This window comes from Aptenodytes forsteri, unplaced genomic scaffold (genome assembly GCF_000699145.1).
Source record: "Aptenodytes forsteri isolate BGI_AS27 unplaced genomic scaffold, ASM69914v1 Scaffold238, whole genome shotgun sequence".
Lineage (NCBI taxonomy): Eukaryota > Metazoa > Chordata > Aves > Sphenisciformes > Spheniscidae > Aptenodytes > Aptenodytes forsteri.
Window position 1 is genome coordinate 659,896 of NW_008794584.1, and position 27,947 is coordinate 687,842.

The following is a 27,947-nucleotide window of genomic DNA, read 5'->3' on the forward strand; positions in this document are numbered from 1 at the left end:
ATGGACATAGCAACCTGGGGAGTTTTGTCTTCCTGTCCCTCATGCTTTGGGATTTCCTTTGGGAAGGTCACCTGGGAATTGGGATGAGTCAAACCTACTGCAATTTGCAGTAACAGAGGTCTGCTCTGGATCCAGCAGCAGGGCAGACATGTGCTATTGGTAGCAAGCTGCTGTCAGCCAGGATGCTGGGGAGCCAAAATGCTTCTCTCATGGCAAGGAGAGGATTGCTGGTCAGCACCAGGGCTGTTGTGCTGCACACCACCTTGCGTAGCTCAGCTGGGGACCTGATACACAGCAGGTATTTGGTGGCCCTGGCCCTAGCTCTTTCCTTGGGGACCTCAGGAGGGTACCATCATGGCCTTTGGCCTCTGTGTCCTACTGTGTTACACCACTTCAGTGCAGCTTGCTTTACTTGCCCTTCCCAGGCTGCAGCAGTTGCAGTTGCTGGAGGGCAGAGAGGCAAGCCTTGCGTGCTCTGTCACACTTTCCCTTGGGGAGGCTCTCAAAGCACGGCCTTCATCCCAGTTCATCTTAAAGCATGTAATTGGCCCACCTACCTGTCCTGATGCCTGAGGTGCAAAGACTGATGAAGAGCCTGCTGCTGTCCCAGTTCATCGCTCCTGTTTGCTGGCAACAAGGACTTGGTTTCTGAAAGTGGAGTAGGTCTCTCCTCCCCTCTGCGTGCATCAGTGGTGTCTCGTGCATACATATCACTTACGGCTCAGGGAGTATCTTGACTTCAGAAAGCTGTGGCTGAGGGTGCATTCTGGGCAGTATCTCACTGCTCGCACCCTGTTTGTGTGCTCTTCCCTTGGCACCTACTTTGACCACTGTCAGAGGTGAGCTATAAGGCTGGACACCCCTCTGATCAGAGGGGATAAAGCTGCTTTTACAAACCGCTCTATGAGACAAGCCAGTCTGCAGGGCGAGCTGCAGGGCATCCCCATCGCCCAGGGTGTCTGGTCCCGGATGGCTGCCTTCTGCCCTCTAGTGGGAAGCTTTGCAGAAAATATATGCTGCACAGCAATTGAGCAGGGGTGCAGGAGTGTCCCATACCTTGTGAGCCCCACTGAACATCTGGCATCTCTCCAGAAGCCCAGTGTCAGAGGTGGATATCACCTTGAAAGGCAAACCTGAGCTGTCAAAGTCAGGAAAAATATTGAGGAGCCAATAAACTGCTGCTATTGAAGGCTTAGCCCACAACTGTGCGTCTAATAAGGGTGGTAGTGTTGACAAAGATGTGTGGAGGGCCAGTGCTGGGAAAGGTGGATGTGCTCTAAAATTTGTAGGTGGCATGGGAGCTACAGGCAAAAGCCAGGGAGCCTGGCTGCTGCCTCTTGAAGAAATCAGTGCAAATATTCAGGAAGATGATCCTGCCCAGAGAATGAGCTGGCACTCACCAGTGGTCAGTAAGCCAAGCAGTGAATAGCCCAGAGTGCCAGCAGAAAAAATGTACCATGTCTGCTCAAAAGGAGTGTGAGAACTGCTATTAAGATTTTATATCCCGTTAGTGGCCAGATGTACCATTCAAAGAGCCCTCGTTGCTGCCTCGCTTTACGCTCTAGCCTTCACCTTCCATGTATGATCCCAGTAGAAGTGCTCCTCAGCACCTCTGCCTCCTCAATGCCTGTGTCCTGTGCAAAAAGAGATATCTGACGTTCCTTGTTTACACAGAGCTCAAGCTGCTTCTCTGACAGGCACCTTTGCCAGTTAGTGGATAAGTTTTGGGTAGCTGTGCAGCTGCAGTTTTGCAGGGTGCTTCTAAAGCTGCCGCTCCCCCGTTGTGTACGGTGTACCCCCAAATCTTTTTGCTGAGGCTGTAGCTAGGTCAAAATTGTTTTCCTCTCCTTACTAGTTGCTCTCAGGCTTATGAGAAAAGCACAGGCTCTAACCTGCTTCTCCTGTACTGTGCACAGATGTATTTTCATCTCATTTTCCTTCCCTCTCTACCAGCCTTAGGAACAGTACCTTTGGTTTTTATTCCCCTGGCATCAGGGGCTTTAGAGATGTGTGGCATTCACTGAAACATTGGCCTTGAAATGCAACAGTAAAACTAGCCACTGTGTGTGTCATTTGTGAGCAGCAGTCACCTGTTGGGACAGGAAGTTGGATGAATTTGCAAAAAACAGCTGGAGCCAGTGCTTTGCTGCTGGCACTGAATTTCACAAAATGCATGTGTTACAGGAGCTTTGCTTTTCAAGATGAACTCACAGGCCAGGTTGGTGACAGTGTTATAAGTGTATCGTCAGACTTCAGAGCAAAAACTCCAAATTCGTCATTTAACTGGAGAGGAAGGAAACAGCTGGGAAGCTGCAACCTGGAGCGGAAAAAAAAAAGGAAAAAGTGTGCCTAGAATGAAGCTTTGCGGTGTTTTCAAAGTATGACTTCAGTGTCTAAGAACATACTCTAGAAAATTGCATACTCTAGAAAATTTTATCTTTGAGGTTTTAATGCTATCAGACAGTTAACTCAGTGAGTTCTTGGGTTTGCTCCTTTTTCTCTTCCCTGTCCGCGCTGCCCCCCTCCCCCACCCCTGGTCTTATTTTGATGTAATTGCTTGCAGTTCAGAATCCCAACTTCAAAAGTTAGTGCTTGCTTAGCTAAGGTGAGTGAGAATGTGTGTCTGCGTGCATGTGTGTCGGTGCACACATGCGCATGCTCCCTAGCCAGGGTGGTGCTGTCGGGATGCATGTGTTTGTGTGTATGTGTGCGCGCTCCTTTTCGTTACCATCATCTTAGCTGGGGGTGGTGGCAGTGATGGGTGTGTGAATGTGTGTGTATATCTGTACATGTACTCCTGTTTGTTACCTCCTCGGCCAGTGGTAGTGGTGGGGTGTGTGCTCCTGCTTGGTACCAGGTTGAACAAGGAGGTAGAGCGGAATGAGTGAAAAGTAGGAGCTGCTTTATTTTGTTGCATGTTTAAAAAGCCATGATGAGGAAAGGGGATTTTTGGCTGACTGACCATCCCAGTTAGTGATGGAAAGAAGGCAGCATTTTTGCTGCCCATAAGCAATAATACCAGGAAAAGGTGAGTACCTCTTACCAGTAAATGACCAGTAGTGGAGGGTAGGAGTACTGGAGTTCCAGGAGGCTGTCAAACTGTCCTGTTGGAGCTCATTTTCCTTGTTGCTGTCAGTCACTGTTTTGAGTCAGAGTGTTACACAGTCATGTTCACCACAGCTTGATATGGAGGAAGTCCTTGCAGTAGTTCCACAGCTCAAGAGCAGTTACTACTTATCCTGTTTAATTATATGAGCAAGCAGATCCAGATTTATAACTCATGTACCAAAAAGTTCAGTGACTTGGGGGGATCACACAGTGATCAGTTCAGGGCAAGACCATGGCGTAGTTGCCATGGGATTTGGCTGAAGTGTTTGGTGAGGCATACCATTCTGATCACTGTGGATCGATCCTGTCCTATAGAGATCTGCAGGGATTAGTGTGAAATCCACTGCTGTCTAGCACAGGCACTAAACACCTAGCGGTGACACAAATCTGGGGTAACCACCTTCCTGCATGTGGTATGGGAAGGACCAGGGGCAGAGTATAGGGTCTTCCACTGTGTAAAAGAGATCTTGAAAACTGGAGAGGCATAGAAAAAGAAGAAAGAAGGTTTAAAGTGCCTTCTCGGAGATGAAAGAGCTGCCCAAGTGGGCAGAGCTGATCAGTATGCACATATTCTTCTCTGAGGAAAAATACCAGGTACTGAAGGGACTCCTGAGTGGAACATGAAGAGCTAATGAGTGGACTAGTTTGGATAAGGACTGTTTTTACAGCAAGAACAACTGCCAGGTAGAATTATAATCTTTCAATATCCTCAAACTAAGACTGGATATATCCTTATGGAAGTTTTAGTCTTTTGGGGATAACTCTTCTATGCACGTAACTATCATGACTAGGTCAGTGCTTGTATGGAAAGTTTGAGTAGATGTTCTATCCTTGGCTTACACATTCAAGCCTCCTTCCTCTCTGTGGCTTGTCTAGGGACTAGGGACAGTCAAAGTTAGCACTGGTTAGTGATGGTGTTAGCTAAGCTTAGCCTCTGCAAGCTTTTCCTTAGTACATCTGGTGTAGTTGCTGTACCCCATCTTTCTGGCTAACACTCAGTCCTGCTCTCCCTGCCCTAGAGGTAGCCTCCTTGTCTTTGGCCACGCTCCCTGCAGCTCACTCCTAACATTGCCAAAGTATTTATGGGGAGCAATAAGCCTGCCCTAGATGATAAGATTTCTCCCTTCCTACAAGCAGAGGCTCAGAGGGGAAGGGTGGACAGAGACGGGATCACTGATTGCAGTGCTGGGGGGCACAGGGTACGAGGGCTTAGGGGGCTATAGCCCTGGGCTTTGACTGAAGGTATCCAGGCCGTCTGGCAAAGAGGTGGGCAGAGCTTGCCTGCACTCCCAGCTTCCTGACTTCTGGTCTCCACCATGCCCTGCTATCCAATGTCAAAAAGCAGAGCAGCAGGGTTGCAGTCACAGTCCAGCAAACCTTCTGCACAAGCTAAAATCGTTTTAGCAGGGAGAGCAGGGATGTGGTAGGAGGTGAGTGCTTGCTAAGCCCTAAACCTGTCCTGCAGTATGGCTCTCTGTCCTTCCCTTTCCAGTGTTGTTCCACCTCTGGGCTGTTCTACGCTGTTGCTGTACGTTAGCATAGCAAGAGCAGGTTTTTTTCCTTCTAAAAAAAAGCAGGGGGAATAGATTTGGCCCTCAGAGAGCACAGTGTGTCAGACAGAAAGGTATTTGGTAGTGGCCTGTCTGTTCTCCAGGAAGGGTGGCCTAAATCTCAGGTACAGCACACTGGTATCCACAAAAGTCCTGGGTACCACTGGCTGCGTCAATGCAGACGTTGAGCATGGAGCACAGAGGCTAGCTTGCAAAACACGAGTGCCGGTGTTGCTTGTTGTAAAAACGTGTCTGGCCTGTGCTCCCTGACACATAGTTCATCACAAGCAGTCTCCACGGGAGTCCTGCTGCAGGCTCCTAGGCAGGAGGTCAGGGTGGCTGGCTGTCTCACAGGTACTGACTAATCCTTCAAGCAGCAAAAGTAGCTCTTCTTACTCAGCCTCAGGCTCCTTTGTGGGTTTTTCCTAGAAGTGCCACTTACCATGCTGAGTCCCTAGAATTTGAGGTTGTCAGGGTGGCTCTGCTGTATGAGGCTTCCTGCAGGGCTGCTGCCTCCCAGCTTCCCAAGTCAGCTCTGTGTGGTACTGCACAAGAGAAGAGCTGAGTTGTGATGTTTGCCTGGGAACATTTGCCTTAACTAAGTCCAGGATAAGAGTGGATTTAAGTGCTTTGGTTTATAAATAAACGGCACTGTGGCCAAGGTAGATTTAAGCAGAGCTGGCAACAGCCCTACTTGGGAAGGGATCTCTTTTACCACATGGCCTGCTGTTGGACTTCCTGTCGCATGTTAATCCCTTAAGCCTGCTTTAGCTCTGTTAATTTTCCTTCTTTCCTTTTTTCCCCAATGGGCTGTCTCAGTGGCACATGAATGCCAGTGTTCCTCGGCCAAGCTTGTGCCTGTGGCTGGGCCAAGCATCCAGGCTGCCTTCCGAGCACCACGTACCATGTGGCAGGGCCCCAGGGATGGTGGTGCCTGAATGTGTCCCATTCTCTCTGTCTTACAGGCTCTGCAGTCTGCGCCTGAAGAAACTCACGGTGCTGAAAGAGCTGGACAAAGAGCTGAGCTCTGTGCTTATCGCTGTGAAGATTCAGGTAGGCTCCTCTCCTTGCTGCTGCCTGATGGCAGCAAGCCTATCCTTGTGCCCTCTGTGAAGTGCTGGTCTGCATGTCCCTTGCCTTGTGCCAACCCCTTGCTTCTGTCTCGGTTAGCACCCTTGGGGAGATTTTGGCTCTCAGGCAGGTGCGAATGGGAATGATGCCCCAGGGACAGCAGCAAGCTGCCTGGTGCTGGTTTGTATCAGGGGTGAATTTGGTCAGGCCTCTGCACTGGGACAGAGTGCATCTTGCTTCCCTGCCTGCCTCAGCCAAGGCCCTCCTCTCAAGCTGCTGTTCGGAGTTTGGCATCCCCTACCCCACTGTTCCTGACCCTTTAGACAGGCTCAGTGCTGGGTGGCTTCTGGCAGTGCCCTCCATCTGGATCAACTCCCTGGGGAGTGAAGGGTGGGAAGGGAAGGGTGCATGGGATCAGCAGCTCTGTGCATGACTTCTGCTGACATTTGCACCCTGTGTGCTCTCACTGCTGCCTCTGCTGTCCCCTCCCTTTCTCTGTGCATATGGGCTGGGCCTGGTGTCTCTACTCTGAACCAGGCAGAGGGGAGGAGAAAGGATCTTTGTCACCAAGGGGAGAGGGAATTTGCCCCTGTCCTGGTATCTGTGATCCTCCCCCCTCCCTGTCTGCAGCTGGTGGTGAAGAGATGGGTCCCTGTGGGTGCAGGCCCATCCTTTCCGCCTGCCAAAGGACAGCATGGAAGCAAGATGCCTCTTGAGTATGCTGTCCTCGCCACAGCTCCCCTAACCCAGCTGGGATGCTGGTGTCCTTCCTTTGTTCTTGTCAGCTGGCAAAAAAGCTGCTGATCCCATTGAAAGCACCGTGGGACGGGAGCTCAGCAGCTTTGTGCTCCCACAGAGCTCTCTGTGCCACACACATTAGGATCTAAATCATGGATTAGTGCTGGAAGCTGCAGTATTAGTGGAGCTCTGGGAGATGGGGTTTGCCTTCATGGCAGACCTGATTCACTTGCACAGAAGGAACTGAAAGCGAAATGTGTGAAACCCGGGGCCTGGAGTGAGGACAGCAGGAGGATGCTGTGGTCTGCACACTATTGGTCAATGTCCCATTTTGCTGGCCTTTCCATCACTGTGTGTATGGTGCCATTCATCCCCGGGGGCTTTCATCCCCGAGACCCCCGAGACCTGTGCCCCAAATGCAGGCTTTAGCAAGGGAACAACCTGGCAGAAGAGAGCTGCCTGGCCCCTGGAAATGTGGGAGTAATCAAGGCTGGGCCACAGGGGCCAGTAGCACAGGACTGGGGGGCTGGGAGCCAGCTGGGGGCTGTGGGTCCCACGTGGCTGGGAGGGCTCGGCTGGTCCCTCACTCCTTTTATCTCCTGCACTGTCAGCCCAAGCTGTCTGTACTTCTCTGGACTGGGGAACTTTGGGCTCCTGTGCAGCCCCCTTATGCTGGGGCTGCCGTGTGCTGAGCATGTATGTCCTCAGCTGCCCCCTCTCTCATGCACTGCAATGTGAGACTGTGGAAGAGGCTGCACAGTGAGACTCCAGCTCTTTCAAACAGATCTCTGCCACAGGCCAACCTTGCACCCTGTTGGCAAAAGAAATTAACAGGCCTCAGCAGTGACTGAGGCCACAGGGGCTCTTCACTGCAGGGCTCCTTTCCCTGCCAGGGAACGGAGGCTGCATTCAGGGTCTTAATGTAAACATGGTCACCTCCTCTCTGCATGGCCACATACCTGTGGCTGCATGCTGGTGTAGGCTTCCTGCAAAGCTGAAGGAAACTGGAGGAGAATGCTTCTGCCCACATTACCCTGTGGCTCGACACTCATTGTGGGAGTGGGGTGTACTTGTGTGCCTCCCCAGGCTGCTTCCACCTGGCAGGGTCGGGGACTGCTGAGCCTTCCTGGAAGGCAGATGGAAGCTGTAGGCAGCTTCAGCGCAGCCTGCCTACAGAATGGCCTCAGATGGATCCATCCCTCCTGCTCCTCTCCTAGGTAACAGATGAGTCACACTAGCAAGAAGCTGTTTGAAGGCTGCCCAGCGAGCATTGCCATCTCCATCTTTTGGATGGAAACAGCAGATGCATGTAATTTGTGGAGGACCTGCAAGTTCCCAAGGGGACAGCTGGGGACCAGTGGAAAGGGGAGCTATATTTTCTCTCATTTCAGTAGTAGCTCTGTTGGGTTAAGGAAGTTGCCTGTCAGGAAGTTGCTGCTCTGAAAGGCAGGTTGCATGGAAACAAAGCTCTGACCCTGCCTGAGTGGGGCCAGCACCAAGACAACAGCCCCAGCACTGGAGACAGTCTGCTCAATGAATGTACATGACGCAAAGGATAGTGTAAGCCTGTCTAGAATATCCGATCTTCTCACAGTGATCATGCCCTTCTGGTCTTAAAAGACAGCTTCCAGGTGTGGCATGTGCTGTTATCTGCTCCTTCATCTGAAAAAAACTCTGTCAAAGGACTAAGGGAGCTTTCTTGTCTATAGAACATACCCATTTCCCAGAGGTGATTTCAATATTTAATGTTCAGTGGCTTCCAGTGAGGTAAAGTCTGAATTACTGTGAAAAAGGGGACTTAATCTCATATCACTTGAGTGTTTTTTGAACCTTTATCCCTCGTTATTTGTTTTAACAGGCTGGAGATGTCATAGAGCATTTCCTTCTGTGCATTGTTCAGCATGGCATTAAGAGATTCAGATGTGCCTGGCTCAGCTCCATAAAGGTGCAGATATCTGTCTTGGCGTTGTAACTGATTATGGTGTGAAGGGAAACGTGGTGCTCCTTCTCAGCAGAGAGACTTACTGTAGTTCAGAAACACCCAGTCTTGAGCTGTGAATAGAGGAAACAATCAAAGAAAGAAGAAAACAAGCCCCAGCACTCCCAGAACTTCCAGCTCCTGTGACAGGTGCTGTGGGAGGGATGCAGATCCTCCTGCAGCTGCTTGCAGGATGTGGCTGGTGACTCAGGTGCCACCCTTGGTGCTGCTGTAGAGGGATGATGCTGGCAGCCCCTACATAGCAGACCAGAATGTGTGCTACAAAATAGGCCAGGCTGAGAAGCTCATTTTTCTCTGCCAGGCCTGCCTGCTGCCCTGGCCCTGCTCCCTGCAGGAACTTGGATTTTTTGCTCCTTCTTGCTATGCATGGAAGGTACATGCAGAGTTTTCTGTCTATGCCTCACTCATGCTTTGTTTCTAATCTTTTTGCAACCACTTGCAGGATTTTCCAGTCCCGCCTGAGCAATCCCAGCTACCCCCTAAATAACTAAATTTGCTGATGATATTAATGGGCTATTCTCTCCCAAAATGCACCTTTAGTTTGAATTCTGGGTGGTGCTTTGCTGTCTGCCTTGGCCTGGTCTCCTATACTATGTTAGATCTCTCTCCTTTTCCAGGTTTGGTATGCTCTTCTAGCCTCAACTGTGTGTTTTAAACAAGACCCATCAGGACAGATTTATATCTGAAATTGGGGATTGTACCTTGCAAACCAGACCTGGACATCATACACCTGTGTATAGTAGTGAAAGCTCCTCTATGTTTTCAGTCTATTAGGTAGTGAAGATCTGTGACCACAGCCTCTCCCTATTGCTTTTCACTTCCTTGACAGTCTTTGTCATCTGTGATCTTCACTGTGACAGTCTGATATTAAGTTTTCCTGTAGTACTGATGGTGATACTCAACTGTTCTGCTGAGAAATTGGTCTTGCCTGACATTACTCGAATTGCAGAACAGCTGAGCTACATCAGGTGCTCAAGGCCACGTCCAGTTGAGGTTTGAATTTCTCAAGGGATGGAGAATCCTCAGTCTTCCTGTGTCCTGTCCCAAGGTTTGACTGCACTCATAGAGGAAAAAAAAAAATCCCAACATCTAATGGTAATTCCCCATGTTCCAGCTCATCCCCATTGCCTCTCACTCTGTCCCTGTGCGCCTCTGAGAGGAGTTCAGTTCTGTCTTCTCTGCACCCTCCTGCTAAGTGTCTGTAGGCAGCAGTAAAGTACCCCTTCACCCTCTCTTTTTCCAGCTGAACAAACCCAGCTCACTCAGCTTCTCCTTGTACATCCTGTGCTCCAGCCCCTGATCATCCTGATGTCTTCTGCTGGACTTGCTCCAGTCTGTCAATGTCTGTCTTGTACTGGGGAGCCCAAACTGGCTCTGCAATCCGGTTGTGGTGTCACTAGTGCTGAACAGAAGGGAGGAATCCCTTTTCTCTGCCTGCACATTTGCTGAGGCTGAGATTGGTGTCATTGCTGCAACAGGGCATGCTGCCGATGTAGGGGTACCTTGATGCCCCCCAGGATCCCCCGTGTCCCTTTCTGCAGAGCCTGTCCTGGTGCCTGGGGTTCTTCCCAGGCAGCAGAGTCATGGGATGTCCTAGGGAAGGACTTTGCTTTTGCTTTTATTGAACTTCATGAGGTTTGTGTCGACCTTACTAGAAATCCCAAATTCTTCTTAACTCCCTGTTGCTGATAGGCAGGTAGTAGCCCCCAGGTACTAGTTTCTAATCTGTTTAATTGGAGCAATGCTAGTTTCTGCTGGGTTGTGGTTTGCTCCTGAAGGTGATCAGTGTTTCCTACTGGATATGTGAGTGCCATCCATTTCAAGAAACCTAGCATACCTTGCAGGCTGAACTTGAGCTTTAGGTAGTGGCTTTACTTTGCTGAGAGGACTGTACCTCACGCATTTGCAGTACAATGTCTAGCCCTTTTTCTACCCCATGACGCGAGTGCTATGCCCCATGGTGCCCTGGGAGCTGGTCCTCTGGCTGAGCTACCTGACCCCACAGGCCAGGTATTTCCTAGGGCTTGAGCTCGGCCAGGGTGCAGCCTGCCAGGTCATTGCACCTGTAAAGAACTGGCCCAGACCTAAAAAGTACTGCTGTTTAGGTGTCTCTGAGCTCCGCTGCTGCTCCCTTCTGCTTGCATTGTGATAATGAACCAGCCTTTGTCCCAGTCCTTGCAATTCCACATGGATGTGCACTGGCGTTTCACTGAGGACCAGAGCCTAGTGGGTTGGAGCTGGGTGTGTAACTTCCATAATGGTAGAGGACAGTACAGCAATGTTTATGAAACCTTCACTCACTGGTTGCGCCACCCAGGCTGTCCTCACCTTTCCTTTGCTGTAACTCTGTCCCCAGAAATAGCATCTTCAAGAAGAATAATTGCGCTAGTATGTGTGGTTTGATGAAAGAACGAATCTTTGGTGGATAATCTCTCTGCAACAAACAGCAAATGGTAAATGTGCTAAAGTAAATGGTCACTGTCATAGTGACCACCTATCATCTCTTATTAAAGAAGAGTTCAGGAAGGAAGAGTCAGTGCATTCTTGGCCAGGAAAGCTCACAGATGGTGAAGGGGATGAGCTCCACTCCTCTCTTCAGTTTTAGGAAGACCTTTCACAGGAAAGCCTCACTCCTGGCACAGTTGCTGGGAGCAATGTTGCAGACAGCTCAGACTGGGCCTCTTGAAAACCAATGAGGGCTTCACTAGAGCTTGTCTTTGCTCTGGTATCAGTGAGAACTGTGATGCTGCATCACTGCAAAATGTGGAGGCCTTTCTTGCCTCCCCTCTATAGGTTGTTTGTTTTTTTTCCTTGCTAACATGGGTAACACCAGCAACGGAGGTGCAGGAAAGGCTTTACATCAGCACCACCCAGGCTTGCTGGACCCTGCTGAAGTTCCCATCAGCAAGCTTCCTTGGTGCTTGCTGGGTGCTGAAACACGCCTGTCCCCATTGCCATTCCCTTTGATTGCAGAGGGGATGTAGCTGTGGTCTCCCTTTACTGTGCCACCTGCATGCTCCTGTCATGACTTCTGGGCTGCTGTCCCATTTGCATTGGAGATGAAGAGCTGGGGGCTCTAACCTCACCAAGGCTCTAACCTCACCTAACCTTAGCCAAATCTAGGTCTCTGGCCGCAGCCAACTTAGGATCCTGCGGACCACGGCATCTGTCAGGATCAAGCTGGGAAGGGTATGGGCATGCAATGAGGTCCTGGGAAGTGGCAACATATGTGAGGTGGGACCCGGTTCCTTTGGACTGCTGTGCCTACTTGGTTAGCTTTGACCCATCTGCTCACTAGCCCACAGTTTAAATTAAGGAGTGCTCACAAAAGCAATTGTGTACCCTGATGAAGTTTGCCGATGATACCAAACTGAGTGGGGAAGTGGACACTTCAGAAAGGAGAGTCACCCTGCAGGAAGACCTGGATAGGCTGGAAGAGTGGGCTAACAAGAACCTTATGAAGTTCAACAAAGACAAATGTAAGGTCTTGCACCTGGGAAAACATAATCCAGGAGTGCAGCACAGGCTGGGATCTACCGAACTGGGGAGCAGCTCTGTGGAAAGGGACCTGGGGGTCCTGGTGGACGGCAAGCTCAATATAAGTGAACAGTGTGCTGCTGCAGCAAAGCAAGCCAACAGGATGCTGGGTTGCATCAACAAGGGCATCACCAGCAGAGATAAAGAAGTCATTATCCCACTCTACTTAGCCCTTGTCAGGCCCCACCTGGAAGGGGAGACGTTATCACCATGTTCCAGTATTTAAAGGGTGGCTACAAAGATGGAGACTCCCTTTTTACAAGGAGTCACATGGAAAAGATGAGGGATAACGGGTACAAGTTACTCCTGGGGAGTTTCTGATTTGACACAAGAGGAAAATTTTTCACAATGAGAACAATCAGCTGTTGGAATAATCTCCCCAGGGAAGTGGTAGGTTCCCCAACATTGGACACTTTTAAGATTTGGCTGGTCACGGTGCTGGGCCATCTTGTCTAGACCGTGCTTTTGCCAAGAAAGGGTGGACAAGATGATCCTTGAGGTTCCTTCCAACCTGGTATTCTATGATTCATTGATAACTGATTTGCAAGAACAGCTGTACTGGCCTATCCTCTTGCCTCCCTAGATCAATGTATCAGCTTGCTGGCGCATTCACAGGGAGGCAGGAGAGAGTGAAGAATCACCATAGGCTATTTTATACTTGGAGCTGGTCCCATAGCCCTGTGGGGACACAGCCAGTGGGCATGGGCCTTTTGGGGGGTCCATGACTTGTGCTACCCTGCGATCAAGAGAGCCTGGTGCATGCAGACAGCATTTTTCATCCCCCAAGTCATTCAGTGTCTCTGTCAGCAGCCAAGCCATAGAGATAGTAAAGATAGGACAGAAGTAAAGGAAAAAGATTTGTGTATGTGGAGAGACAAGGACTGTTGCCTGAGGAAAAGACTAGGAGGAGTTTTCTGAGACAAGCTGGGCAAGCAGGGGGACCCCTGTTCCCCTGGGACATCCTGCCTTGGTCCCAGCAGCGCCATCCTACCAGCTGTGCTTGGGCAGGGGTCTGCACTGGGTCCATCTGCTGGGGGGCAGAGATGTACTCCAGGATCTGTCCCTTTCCTGGCTAGGGAGTGTGTTGGGACCCTTTCCTCCCCCTGCTGGTGCTGTATGCATGGCTCCCTCTGGCTCTAGCGGTGTCCCCCTCCACGGCATCCGGTGGGCTCCAGGTGCAAGGGGCCAGATTAAGCAGAGCAGGCTTGGGAAGAGCAAGTGCTCCCTGGCAGGTGGGCAAGGAGAAGGGGCTTTTGGCAGCTCAGGAGAAACTGCAGGCTTTTGCGAAGAGTTGATTGGTGTGTGTAAGGTGGCTCTGCTAGGTGGAACAGAACAGAGTCAAGGCACTGGCTCTTTCCTTGTGGATTGTGAACACCATTGACTTGTGTGTGTGGTGCAGTGGGGTCTGTGGCCAAGATGCTCCAGCTTAGCTGTGTGCGTCTACCAATCTTGTTGTAGGGTTCAAAGCGAGTCCTGAGATCAAATGAATACGTCCTCCCGCCTGGCGGCCTGATGGAGACCGAGCTGGAGCTGACCTTCTCACTGCAGGTACCTTGTGTTGCCTGGTCCCCTGGGCTCCCTGGTGCTCCCCTCACCTGGCATTTCTCGGCAAGCACGGCTTTGGGGGCTCAACGTGAAGGGGGCAGCCTCTGAGGAGGGGCCTCCTGTGGTTGCTCATGCTCAGATCATAACAGCACAGATTCCTGCTGCTGGCCAGCTGCTCCATTGCTCCAGGGGTTGTTTTGCTGGGCAATGTGGATTTGGAGGATGATGCGGAGCGCAGGTGACCTTTGAGGGTCACCTCAAAGCTCAGCAGGTCAGATCCTGCTGTACATCAGCACTGAGGATGAGTTTTCTACCTGTGTGTCACGCTGAGCCCTGCCCTCATGCTGCCATCTTCCCTGTGCTTCCCTTCCCCAGTACCCACACTTCCTCAAGAGAGATGGCAACAAACTGCAGATCATGCTGCAGCGGAGGAAGAGATACAAGAACCGCACGATCCTGGGCTACAAGACCCTTGCAGTGGGCATCATTAACATGGCCGAGGTACAGGGTGCTGGGAACAGAGGGGAGCTTCACATGGCCTCCCTGTGCCAGTGCTGGGAAGGGAGCTGGGCCAGCTGGCAGGCGCTCGGTGCTGCGAGTGCTCTGGCTTGTTGGCTAGCTATAAGACAGAGGGGGTGGGCTGCCAGCTGCCATTGTGTCACCCTAGCAGGGGGCTTGTCTATCTGCCTAGGTGATGCAGCATCCGACGGATGGCGGGCAGCTTCTGGGCCTCCACAGCAACATGAAGGATGTGAACATCCGAGTGGCTGAAATCAGCATCTACTCTTTGTCCAGTCAGCCCATTGACCATGAGGACGGGAGTGTCCCCTCAGGTCCTAAAATCAAAGCTTCAGGTGTGTTAGCGCTCATCACAGACCTGAAGGCAAGCGTTTGGGACAGGACATGGGTAACGGAGTGCGTCCCCCAAGCGCCTGCCAGCAATACCAGTCATTTCACTGAAGCCATGACAGGCATCGTGCTTAGCTGTGGCATCTGCACTGTCTGCTTTCAGATCGCTCCCCAGACATTGATAACTACTCTGAAGAAGAGGATGACAGCTTCTCCTCAGAGCAGGAAGCCAGCGATGATGCTGTGCAGGGTCAGGTAAGGGAGGCCTGGCAAGGTGGCTTATGTCCTGGTCCCGTTTCTGGGGCAAGAATCAGGGGTTGAGGGTCTCGATCACCCTGAGCCCTCTCATCTCCCTTGTAAACATTTGTCATGGTTTCAGAGGGCAGAGAGCCACGATACCTGACAGTAGGAAGAACTGTGGGCTGCTGTCAAGTCCATGGTAGGGCAAGGGCAAGGGACTTTGGAGAGCCATAGGTATCACCCATGTGTCCTTGGAGCCATCTGGTCTGCAGCACAAAACCCCTGCTGAGCCCCCTCCACCTTGCACCACGATTCTCCCATCTCCCTGTGATAACAGGCCAGACGCTGTCCTCTCTGAGAGAGAACAGAGCTTTTAGGAAGAAGTGCAGTTTGTGTCTGAAAATGGTCAGAGGTGGCAGACCCATCCCAGCCCTGTGATGAGCTTTGCTACTGCTGTTTGCTCTCTTCTTGTTGTGGTGCCTACACTCGAGGCCAAAAAAGACTTGTGGTAGCATGCTGATCAAGCACAGGGACAAACCCCTGTTCAGGGTCCTCCACATTACCTGTCCCATCGTGCTGGGTTAACACATCAGGGCCCCGTGCCCCTGGGAGCTGTGTGTATCATTAAGGCTGATCCCTGGAAGAACACTTTTTGTGAGCTCAGGTGCTGCACCCTCTGAGCTAACCCTGGAGAGGGGAGAGCAGGAGAACAACACATGGGTCACAGGGAGGCTGGTGAGTGCGGAGAGAAGAGTTTCAGGTTGTAACAAGGACTGTTGCAGAAAGCTGCTGTCTCTCCTCTGAATCTTGCTGGTACGCGTTCCCCTGGAGGGGCCTGGGCACAAAGGCACTGGGGAAGAAGGTCTATTGGGGGACAGTGCTAAGGAGGGAGAAGGAGCTGCATGGAGAGAGGTGGGAGAAGTGAGAAGCAAGACTTTGGGAGCAGAGTGGACCGAAGCTTTTCAAAATAGGGGGCAAGCGTGGGGCAGGAATGCTTCTAGGAGATGCTGCTCCCTGCACTGAGTTGCTGTGATGTGCTGTGACCTTTTGCCTGCAGGATCTGTTTGATGAAGAGGATGACTTGAGGAAAACCAAGAAGGCTAGGAGGAAAATGATCCGAACGACATCAATGACCAGAGTAACATCAGCATTTACAACGTGATCAAAGGGATGGAAGGGATTCACTTCCACCCCTCCCTGCAGGGAGTGAGGGGGGCTTGGGGGGGATGCTGGCACTGGTGCAGAGCAGGGGAGAGAGCCCCTGGCTCTGAGAAGAAGGGGCAAACCTCTTGCTATTAATGAATTAGCTTGTTGCTCAGAGCTGTATCCCAGCTCATGGTCTGTACTGTGTTTAGCTTGGCTTCCTATCAATGATGATCTGTGTGCAACACAGTTTTGACTTGCTGCTGTGACATGGTTCTTCTCTTTCCCTCCCTGAGAAAGGCTAAGTCTGGTGCAGGGAAGGGTGAGCCATTAGCAGGTCTTCTGCCTGTCAGCAGAAGGAGGGAGCTGCCCTGTCAGCCTCCTGCTCTCCAAGCATCTCCTCGTCCCCATCTGCTTCAGCCCTGCAGATCCCTGGGCACCTTATTCCTGAGTTTGTTCCACATCTTTTCTCGCTTGAAGGCAGCATTCCTCAACCAGATGGTCTGGGGAGAAAGGGGATTTAAATGGAGAGAAAGTGCTTTTCCAGCCTGTAGCAGAGAGTCTGAGTCCTTGCACCCTCCCTTATGCCCAGACACAGCGGCTTCTTGCGGAGTCCAGATTTAGTCCAAATCCTACAGCAAATTTAAAGAGCGAGGGAGATCATAGCTGACCTTGAGCCTGTGGACCTAGAAAGGAGCCGATGGCATGTTAAAGAGAGCAACCATGGCCTGTACGTTAGTCATCTTGGAACCTGGTTTGGTAGTTTTGCTGATCTTTTTTCTTCCCTTGTTTTGCTTTAGCAACCAAACTTCAAGCAGAAATTTGTGGCTTTGCTGAAGAGATTTAAAGTGACGGAGGAGGTAAGAAGCGGGAAGGCTGCCCCACCTGGCAGTGTCTCCTGCAGATGTGTAGGTGTCAGAGTGCTGGTTCCCACTCACTGGGAGCACAAGGCATGACTGCAGGTGCTCAGGGGTGTTACCAAACGTGGTGTGAGACACAGCATAGACCGGGCCTTGGCTTTTCCAAAGCCTTCTGCCTCAGGAAGGCATCTCTGAGCCTCATGCACAAATCAAAAACACCTTCCTGTTGGGGAGAGGGGCCAGGGGTAGAAGGGTGCTGTCATACGCTGGCTTTGCCCTAGGAGCTGGCATTGCAGGGGCAATCCTGTTCATGACTGAGAGCAGGCTAACATCAGTCTGCGGGTAGCTGGCCTTGGGTGGGAGCCTGCACTGAGTGTGCGGCACAGCCAGTGGGGGTCCTCCCAGGTGTCTTAACTCCCAGTAAGTATGATGGGTGTGTGAGACTCCTTTGGAGGTCATGCTCATGGCATCCTCCTTTGGCCCAATGACAGTGTCACTTGCTTCTTCCATAGGCTGGATTTGGCTCCCTGAGGTGGGAACAGTGTCGTGGTGTGCCTCGTGGCTGGGAGGGAGCTTGTATGTGCCTGGCCTGGGATGCAGGTGACTCCGTATCTCTTCATTGCCCTCTGGGCTTGGTCCCACAGGTCCTGGACTCTGACCCTGTAGACCAGACCCAGGAGGTGGAGGAAGACCTGGGCTTGCTCTATGACAGCCTGGAAGAGTGCAACAACAGTGACAGTGGCCCGGAGATTGAGGACAATGAGAGTGTGCACAGTACACCCAAGCCCACCCTGAGGTAAGGGTTGCAGGGAGTCACAGGCCAACAGCACAGTCTATGGGACCTGGAGAAATGCCCTCTGACACTTTTCTGTTGCTTGGGCTAATGCAGGCATTGTCTTGTCTCCGCTCCCATTGCCATCTTCTGTTGGCACCACTGAGCTACTCACTTGCATATCCTGTTTAATAAACTCAAAACTGCCCGTTAAAACTGGCTTACTTCACATTTAGTCTCATTTAATGTCCAGCATCTGACACTTACTGATCTGCTGGACGAGTACCTACTTGATCTAAGCCCCCGCTCTTCCCAGCTCTCCTGTCTTTCTGCTGACAGCCCTGGCCTTCTCAGGGCTCTCCACACTGAAGCATGCCTATATTTTGAGCCCTTTGTGACTGCTTGGGCCAGTCCTTGTGTCCCTGTGAGATCTGCGTGCTGCATTCCCACCCTTTGTGGAGACATGTGACTAGCAACCATCAGCGATGTTCCTCACCCCATTCCCCAGGCCCCCACTGGCTTGACTTGCTCTGCCAAGCACTGCTGACTTGGCACAGAGGTCTCCAGTGGACCATGCAGTGAAACCAGGCTTTTCTCCCACGTGATCTGCGTTCACCTGGCCTCTCTGCTCATGGCTGTTCTGTTTCCATGCTGTCCTTTTGTGAGAAAGTTGCCTTTTATTGTCTTTCTACTTGGCTGCCTCACGGTGCGCTGGGTCTCTTCTAGCCAAGCCAAGCTTACTTGTCATTATTGTTTCTATAGTTCAGTATTGAAATATAATTTGGATTAGCTGGAATCCCTGCTGAAGGTACTTAGCAGGGGTAGCAGACTTGGTCTGCCACAGGCAAACTGTTTGAAATTAAATCTGCTGGATTCAGGAACCCATGGGGCACTGGGGAAGAAACAGGAACGTGACAGAAGTCATGTCTTCCACAAACCCACAAGTCGTGAAGGAGACAGCAGGCGTATGGGCAAGGGGGAGCTGCTTAGGTGGTCTGCTTGGACTCCGAAAGGAGTTTCACATGGTCTCCCATCAAAGGCTTTAAAGAAACAAAGGTGCTGTGGGAGAAGAAGGAATGTCTTTTTGTGGTCAGATAACGGTTTATGTATGTAAACTATGTAAAACTATGTAAACTGTAAGAAAAGTCTATTGAGAGTATTTAAATATAAGACCCTGCTCTGGGTCTGCAAGTGTCTACTTGCAAACATCTGGTCACTGGGAGAGCATCCTAGAGTAAGCGCTGGTTTGTGCTTGTACCTGCCGTTACAGTCTTCCTTGGGTGTTTGCTGCTGTCTCTGGTAGGACAGCTTATTGCGCCCTGGGCTGTTTTTCAGCCTGTTCACAAAGTGTCCCTAGCTTGGTTTGCTCTCTAGTGCCTCAGTTTCTGGCAGTGCTGAGTGTGTATCCCCTTGAATTCACATTACTGGGTCTGTACTTTTCTAAGGAGATGTGGGAGGTGGCTGCCAAGGTCTTTAGTGTAGACTGCGTGGTTCCAAGGCCCTGCATAGCCTTCTCAGCTGGTGATGACCTTCCAGCCCAGCCTGTAAATTCAAGATGTGATCCTCACGTTGGATTTATTTACTGTCATAGACTGCCTTGCTAGACACTGTGAAGGTCTCTGTGGAGCAAGGCCATTAAGGTAGTCCTTAAGGGTGAGCAGTGGCCGGTGTCCTGGATTGGGCCAGTGGTGTTGGGAGCAGATAGCCATCCTTTTGATTGGCCAGGGAGGCCATGCAGCTGTAGGCTGCTCCTGCACTGGGGCAAAACTGGAGCTAGAACTAAGGCTGTTGGGTAAGACCTCAACAGTCAGAGCCTTCGATTGAAGATCAGAGATGAAGGAGCAAATGTCTCCATAGGTGACTGGGAAAGTGGGTGGGGAAGACAGGGCTAATTCGTTGAAAACAGAAGGAGGCTGTGCAGAAGAGCTGGGATTTACCTAAATCTCAACCTGCTGAGACTCAGACTCAGTCATGCCTATAGGAGAACCTTTAAACTGCGGAACAGGGAAAGCTGAGAATTGCAGAAGAGCTCTGTGCTCAGTGTGACACATCCTCTAGGGTTGAAAGCTGCTGAATTGCAAGTGAGAGAGGGCAGAAACAGACACAGCTTCCATGGGGAAGGGGTAGACAGACCCATTTAAATGGGGTGTTGAAAGCCAGACCAAGTGTATACAATCTAGACACATCCAAGGTCTAAGAAAAAGGAGAGGATGAAGATACCTTTTTGAGGTGCTAGTGGCACCAGGGGTATGTCACATTCTGGTGGGATTACTGGGACAGTACAGAGGAGTGTGGGAGAGATGCTGATTGGGGGGGTGAAAATGAATGAAAACTTACATATTTCTCTGGTTTGACTCTTAAGTTATTAACATAGTCTGTGTGAATTGAAATTGCTGGCTGAGAAAAGGCAAGTGTAGAGTAATGACTGTACAGGGTGGTGACAATGCCTGAGATCCTGTAGCAGAGATGGGAGGGGTGGAGAGAGCAGAAATATGTTAATAACAGGAGACATCATTTATCCCTATGTGACCTGGAGAAAATGTCCCACCAGGGCACAATGCTGACTCTAAACCTGTAGCTTTGGTAAATGAACATGTCGTGAAGCAGCTGGTCATGGAGTCAGTGAGAGGAAAATTGAGCCTTGACTTCTCCCAGCCAGTGTATAAACACTGCTGCTGAAGAGCTGCTGTGTGGTGGGGACCATCATTTGCTGAAATGAAATGTCCTTGTAGGAGCAGTAAAAGCAAAGGACCTGACAAACACTGTTGTGCCTGGCAGCACAGCGTGCTGTATACAAATGAGGAAACATGTTAAAAGGAAAGTAAATGGAGCAGCCAGGTGTTCAGAGGTCTGTAGGTATCCTGCAGAAAGCTGCAGATATATCCAGATGAGGGCAATAGAAAACAATGGAAACCCTGGCAGAGTCCTAACAGAAGAACTGCTCTGTATCCTACACTTCTGTGGCCATCCCTGGAAACTTGCAACCTGGTATCCCCATCTGCCCACCAGATGAATCAGGAGAAACTTTTCCTGGGAGTTAGTGAGCAAATACATACACACAGCTTAGAGGGAAGCTGGCTCAGACCTCCTGCGGGAAAGTCACACATTGCAGATGGGCTGCAGTTGCTGCAAGGGGTCCTGGGAAAGCTGACAGGTGAGACCCAGTGATTGAGCCTGCTTGTTTCCTAAAGACTGGTCTTTTAGCAGCCCACAGGATGTGGAGGGGGTCCTTGGCAAATAAATAATGGGTGGAAAAAGGGGAAACAAAGGTGGAAGCTCACACTGTGGTGGCAGAGACAGTCCTGCTGTCCCAAGGGAGTTCCTGTGTTGACCATTGTGACTTGGGAACAGGACCTTGGAGTTGCACTGTGTAGCTCTACCAAAACATCAGCTCAGAGACCTAAAAAAAGGCAAATTTAAGTGCTGGGGAACAAAACAGGACATTGCTGTGCTGCTGCGCTACCTGCGGAGTGGTTCTGTGTGCAATACTGTGGTCTTCAGAGCCTCGGGAAAGGGGAAAGCAGAAAGGGAAGGTGGAAGCTGCTGCTGGAAGTGTGCAGCAGCAGCAGTCAGAGGCAAGGAGCCCTCCCTGGAAAAGGGGGAGCAGAAGGGAAGGCAGCAGAAATCTGTGCGAGTTGTGTTGGTGCAGAGGCGGCAGAGAGGCTCAGCAGCACGTTGGAGTTGTGGTGTTGACAGAGACCATATACCAGTGAGATGGGGCAAGGTGGCGGTTCCTCACCCTGCACTGCAGTGGTAGGGGATCACCTGAGAGAGAAATCGCTGCTGGCTAGGAAACAGGGACCCTGCCTCCAACTCACCGGGGTCACAGGTTTAGCCCGGTTGGTCTGGGGTGGCCCCATCCTGTCCCTGCACCCAGCATTGTTGCAGCGGACCATGGTGTGTGGGGCTGGCAGTCTGCTGGCAGGTTTGCTCCTAGGCTGTGAGTCGCTCGGACACTTGGGTGTCTGGCCCTGTGCTCTGTGCTTGGGACAGGCTGGCGGGGGTGTGCTGGGATCATGGTGACTTTGTTCTTCTCTTATTCCTGCCTTTTTCTCTCCCGTCTGTCTGTCTGTCCGTCCGTTCGTCTGTCTGTTTCTCTGCAGGCGTTTCTTTGAGGGAGTCTCTCATTCTGGTTCCCAGACTGAAATCGGCAGTCTGCACAGCCAGAAAGGGCAGGATCAAGAGTCGGGCAGCCCTGTGAGTTACACCACCACCACCACCTCTTGCCCCCTTCCCTCCCCAGCCAGCCCAGCATCCCCGCAGTGCCTGCAGCTCCCTCTGAGACCACAGCTCCTGGCAGCACCTGCCTGGGGCTGCTCCTTCCCTTCTTTCCTCTTCTTTTTCCCAGCGCAGGCAGACAGGTAGCAATGGGGGGCATCCTCTGGGGCCAGTCCCAGGGGGACACCGGGCTCCCCTGTGGGAGCATGTATTCTGTGAGGCCAGGCATGGGTCGCTGGCAGCTGCCCCACTCTGGGCGCTCCATCCTGCTCTGACCCCACTCCCTGTTCCCCAGGGCGAGGCAGACAAGCGGAAACCAGGAGTGCTGCGACCACAGGAGGAGCCAGGAGTGGAGGTCCCTGCAGTGGTGAGTCCAGGCTACGGGATGTGGAGTGGGGCTGGAGCTCCCGCAGGCCCCATCTTTCTTTCTGGGGTACCAGGGGTGCCCACCAGCCTGGGAGCAGGACTGGGGGGACAAGCAGATTGGGCTGGAGAGCAGCAAGCGTGGAAGGAGGGTTAGGGTCTGCAGGAGATGCAGCTCAGCCCCCTTGAGGCCCTGCAGCCTTGGCTCTCCAGCAGGGCCACCAGGCCTATCCTGGATGGGGGCACCCATGGGTGCAGGGAGCAGGGCAGGGAGAGCGGTGTGTGCGAAGTGACTGTGTGTGGCCCTCAGGAGCTGGCTGCGGAGGAGACATGTTCACGGCTGGCCCCCGCAGAGGCTGCCACGAGGGAGGGCAGTGTGGACAGGCTGGCCCAGCTGGGCCCCGGGACCAAAGCTGAGCTCCCCAGTGCTGTGTCTCCCAGGTAAGGCGGGTCTGTGCCCCGTGCCAGGGCTGAGAGGGCACACATTGGCTCCCTGGAGTGAGTGGGGGTTGGTGGAGATGGGATTTCCTCAACAGTGTTGCCTCTCCTGCTTCTCACTCACAGCAAGGCAGAGAGCAAGCAGTTGTGGCGTCCCCGCAGCACCTCTGTGAAGGACCGGCAGAGCTCAAAGGGACAGGGTGGCCGCACCAGCAGCCTGGACAGCGAGAGCTCTCCAGACTCATGGCACAGCACGCAGGTGAGGCCCTCTGGAAGCCGCCTCACCTGGAGGCTTCTCACTCGAGAGCCCTGCCAGGCCTTCACCCATGGGCAGAGCGGCTAAGGCAGCTGGCTGGGGTTAACCTTCACGATGATGCTGTCATAGGTGCCCCGAAAATCTGTTTACGATCAGCTGAACCAGATCCTAGTCTCAGATGAGCAGCTTCCCGAGAGCATTGTGCTAGTGAATGTCGCTGAGTGGCAGGGGCAGGTGAGTAGGTGTGATGGGAGCTGGATGCATGGGGGGAGCTGTAAGCAGGGTCCCAGGGGATTGTCCCAACCATGGCAGGGTGTCCTAGGAAAACTGGCATCAGCTGTGCCCTCCTCTCCCCCAATGTGGCCCTTCTTTCAGGGAGACAGTGCATTTCACAGTGCTGAGCTACATACATGAGAGTCTGGTGTGTCTACCCTGTCATCTGCCACACACCAGCATTGCTGGATCCTCAAAGCATGATGTCCTGAGCAGTCCCAGAAAGACTGGTTAATAGACTGTGCCTTGTGTCCTCACTGCTTGGTCCTGGCTTCCAGTGACCACACTGGTCAGAGCTTTGTTGGTGCCCTGGCAGAGGTGCCAGACTCCCTCTGCTGGCACCAGGCCCCGGGAAGCAGCAGAGGTGCCATTTCCCACTCAGAGATGGGAGAGTGTAGCCCGCCACTCCCAGGGAGCATTAATTGCATTGTCAGAGCTGGGGTCTCTGGGCAAGGAGGCATGTGAGGCCTTCCTGCCTCATCCTGACCACCATCATGTCCATGTGAGGATGGGCCCAGCCCCTGACAAGCACCTGCCTCCCCAATGCATGGAGGAGTTGACTGCTGAAGGTGAGCAGGGCCATGTACGTGTGTGCAAACATGCAAACAGCAGTTACATAAAGCACTGGCACTGGTGAGACCCCTTTGGGATCCTGCAGCTGCATCTGACATCCAGAAACAGTGCTGGAAAATTAAGGCAGGGTTTGTGGCAGAAGAAACAGCTTCTCAGTGAGAGGTGGTGGAGTCTTGACCCAAGCCGCGTATCGTTGGCGTGTTCCTGCTCTAGCTCTTGTCCATCATCTTCCTGATGGACAAGAGCTAGAGCCCATTCCCAGACCCTGTCATGGCATCTTCTAAGCTCCCTTGTCTAGCATGACTGCCTGTTTTACCACTGTTCAGCTGCATGCAGACACCTGAAGAGGCACAGAAGGATTTTGGAGTGCCACAGTGGGAGAGAGCGAGAAGGGAATGAGCAGAGGGGGACTGAGCCTAGAGTGGGGCCCTGCTGTGGGATGGCAGGATTTAAATCAGAGGGTCCCTGGACCAAACCCTCTATCTCGTGGAGGAGAGCCTGGTTCTTGGGACAGTTTTGCCCTTGCCTTCGCAGGGTGGTGACTGCTGTGCTCAAAGGTGAGAGCAGGGGGCTGGGGCAGCCAGCTCCCTGGAGCAGAGCTAGGAGGAGCGGGGATGCTCGGGCATGCAGCCAGGGGTGACCTGATGGTTTCAGCCTCCCTGCACGGCATGGGTGGGGACAGGGGCCCCAGCTCTATCCCAGGGGGCACCAGGGCAGGCATGGGCTGGTGCTGGCCAGCACAGCCATGGCCCCCCAGGGTTCCTTAACCCGAGCTCTCTGCATTGGCAGTACGTGAGTGAGCAGCTCCAGGCACACAAGCAGTTGGTCGTATCCACCTGCTCCGTGGCGGACATCCAGGCAGCCTTCAACACCACCGTCTCCCGCATCCAGCGATAGTGAGTACAGCTTGGGCTCAGCCAGGCGGCTCCCTATGACTGTAGAGAAGGGCTGGGAAGGGCTCTGGCTCCCCCAGGGCTCGTTAGGACCCTTTGGGATTGTGGACACAACTATATGAGCAAGTGTAGGCCCTGGGGAAGTGGGGGATCCCAGTGCTGATTGAGCCCACAGCAGTGCTCAGCAAGCTGGAAATTGTCAGCAATGGGTTTCTGATGCTGGGTCAGCTGGCCTGGTGGGGCACGTCCCCTGCCCCCAGACCCACCTGCTGAGCCACTGCGCGTCCCTCACGGTCTCCTTTTCTCTCCCGTTGGCAGCTGTAACTGTAACTCCCACATGCCCCCCCCGGTGAAGGTGGTGGTGGCGGGGGACCAGAGCTACCTGAGTGTTGTCCTCCGTTTCTTTGTGGAGCAACTGGCCAGCAAGACACCCGACTGGCTCAACTACCTTCGCTTCCTGCTTGTGCCACTGGGTGAGAGCCACTATGAGCCCGGCCCCAGGGTTGTCCTCTCCCACCAACCCGGGCTCCCCCACCTGGAGCCAATGTCACCCTTCTCACCCACAGGCTCTCACCCTCTGGCCAAGTACCTGGCCTCGGTGGATAACAAATACAGCACTCTCTTCCTGGACACAGCATGGCGGGAGCTGTTCAGCAGGGCTGAGCCACCCATCGCAGGTGAGGAGCAGGGCAGGCTGGGGCCAGCAGTGCCCTGAAGGGGAGCCCAGCTGCCACCAAGGCCCTCACGGCTCTTTGCGCCCACAGACACTGTGGACATTGCAGGCCGCGTTGCCCAGTTCATCGCCGGAGCCAGCCTCTCTCACCAGCTCCCCATCTCTGAGGCCATGCTGACGTACAAGCAGAAGAGGTGAGCATGGCCCCGAGGTGCCTGTCCTGCCTCGTGTGGCCCCAGTCTGGGCTGTGCCCAGGACAGGGCTGTGGGAGACGGGGGACAAGCGAGTGAGGCCCCACTCTCTACTCTGCCGGCGAGCAGCATGGTGCTGAGGGGAGCTGGGGTTCCACAGTGAGAGGCCTGCAGCACCATCCCCCGTCACCCGCTGGTGCGCTTGCCCCCTCCAACAGCTGCGGGCTGTGGCAGCACCAACGGTGGGGACCGGTTGCCAGGGCTGGGCTGGGCTGGGGGCCGTGAGCCGGCACTGTGCCCCGGGGGTTGACGCTCGTGTTCCAGCTGCACTCTCACCTCTCCCTTCTCTTGGTTTCTGGCACCCAAGGAAGAGAAGTCTCTATTTTGATTTTTATATCAGGTATTGGCTTGTGCTTGCTGTGCCGCTGCCTGGCCCCCCTCTTACCCCCATGTGCATCCATCCCTCTTGCTGTGCAGAGGAGCCGTGACTCCAAAGCGGGGCAGGGCTGCCCTCCCGCATGCAAGCCCTCTCCCAGCACCGGAGGGGCCAACTCCTTGCCTCCTTGTGTAGTGTGCCCTGTGCTGCCATGTCGGGGACAGGGGGTCCCGTGGGAGGGAGGGTAAGGAGACAGTCCCAGTGGCTGTGAGCCAACATTGGCCCCTGCCAGCTTGGGGGTCCCTGGGCCACAAGGCTAGCCGCATGGCACTTGGTGCTCAGCACACCCAGACCCTGACCAGCCTCTTTTCCTTGTGCAGCCCCGATGAGGACTCCTGCCAGAAGTTTGTACCCTTTGTGGGGGTGAGTGTGTTGAGGGACCAGCGGGCAATTGGGGCTGGGGGGAGAGGGGCAGTGCACAGCCCTGCTGATGCTGGGGATCATCTGACTTGTCTGTCCTTGCAGGTGGTGAAGGTGGGCCTGGTGGAGCAGTCCTTCAGCGCTTCTGGTGAGTCCCTGGGAGCCCACAGTCCCTGGCTCCCTTCTCCACTGTGGGGAGGCCCTTGTCGGTGTCCCCCAGTCCCCCCACCCCGACCCACACTCTTCCTCCCCAGTGGACTCAGATGATGCCACAGTCTGCACCCCCTCCCTGCTGAGCTCAGCGCCAGCCACCGGTGGAGCAGCCCCTTATGGCAAGGAGACTGTGAGCACCCCGCCACCCTCCCCGTCTGTCAGCAGTGGCCTCTCAGGTGCTGGGTAAGGAAGCCCCACTCAGTCTGAGGCAGTGGGTGCTAGGGTGGGGGGGTTTGAGGTGCTCGCTGGCCAGCCTGCTGCATCCTGGGGTTATTGGGCCAGCGTGCTCCCAGGGCAGGCTGCAGCTGGGCTATGGGGAGGGAGAGGAGCAAGGACAGCACCCGTGTGCTGCATAGTGCTGCCTATCTTGCCCAGGTCTCTGAGCCCTGGTGTGGAGGTGATGGGCCTGCAGGTGGACTACTGGACAACACAAGGGCTGGACAGGAAGAAGGAGGGCGAGAAGCGGGAGACGGGTATCAAGAACACACTCAAGAGCAACTTCCGCTCACTCCAGGTCAGCCGCATCCCCGGCACAGGGGAGCTGGTGCCCCCTAGCACCATGGCCATGACCGTGGTCACCAAGGAGAAAAACAAGAAAGGTAACCAAGCCCACCCTGGGGTGCTCTCCGGCTGTGGGGCCATAGTCCATTGCAAAAAAGGCAGGGGGGGAGCCCACAGGAGGGCAGGGCTGAGACCCGGCCCAGCAAGGACCAGTCAGTGCAGCCAGCCCTGGGGTGAGGGCTCCCACCCAGGGCCAGGTGGGGACATCCTAACATTGGTCGTGTCTGTCCTCGGCCCCCAGTGATGTTCCTGAGCAAGAAACCAAAAGAGAAGGACCTGGAGCCCAAAAGCCAAGTCATTGAAGGGATCACACGCCTCATCTGCACAGCTAAGCATCAGAACACCATGTTGCGAGGTGAGGGGAGGTGCAAGCCCCACGGAGCTGTAGGTGTCAGACCAAGCAGCAGAGGCTGCCTGTGGCGGGCCTGCGCCTCACTGCACCCTCTCCTCTCAGTCTCCATAGATGGGGTGGAGTGGAACGATGTGAAGTTTTTCCAGCTGGCAGCACAGTGGCCAACGCACGTCAAGTACCTCCCTGTGGGCATCTTTGGCTACTCGAAGAGTGTGTGAGACGCAGGGGCAGCCCTGGGATGGAGCTGCGGAGGGTCGCAGGAGGAGACAGGGAGACAGAGAAATGGACATGCTCTTGTCCCCTCTCTTCTGCGGCCCAGCCCCTGCCTGCTCTGCAGAGGGAGATACCACACCCGCGCTGCTCCCTGTGGGCCAAGACCCGTGAAGGTGAGGCCAGTGAGACCGGGTCCGCACACCCTCCAACACCAGCCAGGGCACCATGCCATCTGCCTCCCATGACCCCAACAGCAGCCTGGGACAAGGGTTGGCACCAGTCAACAGGAACCTAGAAAGGGCTCCGGGCCCCGCTCTCCCATAGATGCGCCCGCCAGGCCAGCTCCCCAGCCAGCCGGGTCCCCAGCTGGGCTGGGCCCAGGCAGGTTCCCCAGCACTGGAGCCAGCAGGATTGCTTGTGGGAGGGGGTAGGTGCTGAGCAGGGCCCACCAACCCTGTACCACCCCTTGCCAGCCCCACGCTGCTGTGCCCGGCCCTACCCTGCGGGGCTGAGCCTCAGCAG

The 27,947-nt window shown here is 53.6% G+C and overlaps 1 protein-coding gene across 1 annotated transcript; it reads left to right on the plus strand.

The window, feature by feature from the left end:
* On the plus strand, positions 1-27,674 carry LOC103893481 (phosphofurin acidic cluster sorting protein 2). Its single transcript, XM_009272613.1, has 24 exons — positions 1-51; positions 5,622-5,711; positions 13,462-13,551; positions 13,924-14,049; positions 14,240-14,402; positions 14,573-14,652; positions 15,695-15,775; positions 16,581-16,640; positions 17,285-17,436; positions 21,516-21,609; positions 21,932-21,997; positions 22,304-22,434; positions 22,558-22,690; positions 22,817-22,921; positions 24,323-24,429; positions 24,745-24,899; positions 24,993-25,103; positions 25,191-25,293; positions 26,047-26,089; positions 26,192-26,234; positions 26,341-26,482; positions 26,675-26,898; positions 27,102-27,215; positions 27,315-27,674. The coding sequence occupies exons 1-24, from the start codon at positions 1-3 to the stop codon at positions 27,428-27,430; spliced, it is 2,580 nt and encodes an 859-aa protein (XP_009270888.1). The 3' UTR covers positions 27,431-27,674.
* Positions 27,675-27,947: the final 273 nt, after the last annotated feature.

Coding starts and splice junctions, on each gene's coding strand:
- LOC103893481 (XM_009272613.1), top strand. CDS start 1: ATGGACATAGCAACCTGGGGAGTTTTGTCTTCCTGTCCCTCATGCTTT. Junction 14,653..15,694: donor ATGATGCTGTGCAGGGTCAG/GTAAGGGAGGCC, acceptor TTTTGCCTGCAG/GATCTGTTTGATGAAGAGGA. Junction 24,430..24,744: donor GTCTCCCGCATCCAGCGATA/GTGAGTACAGCT, acceptor TCCCGTTGGCAG/CTGTAACTGTAACTCCCACA.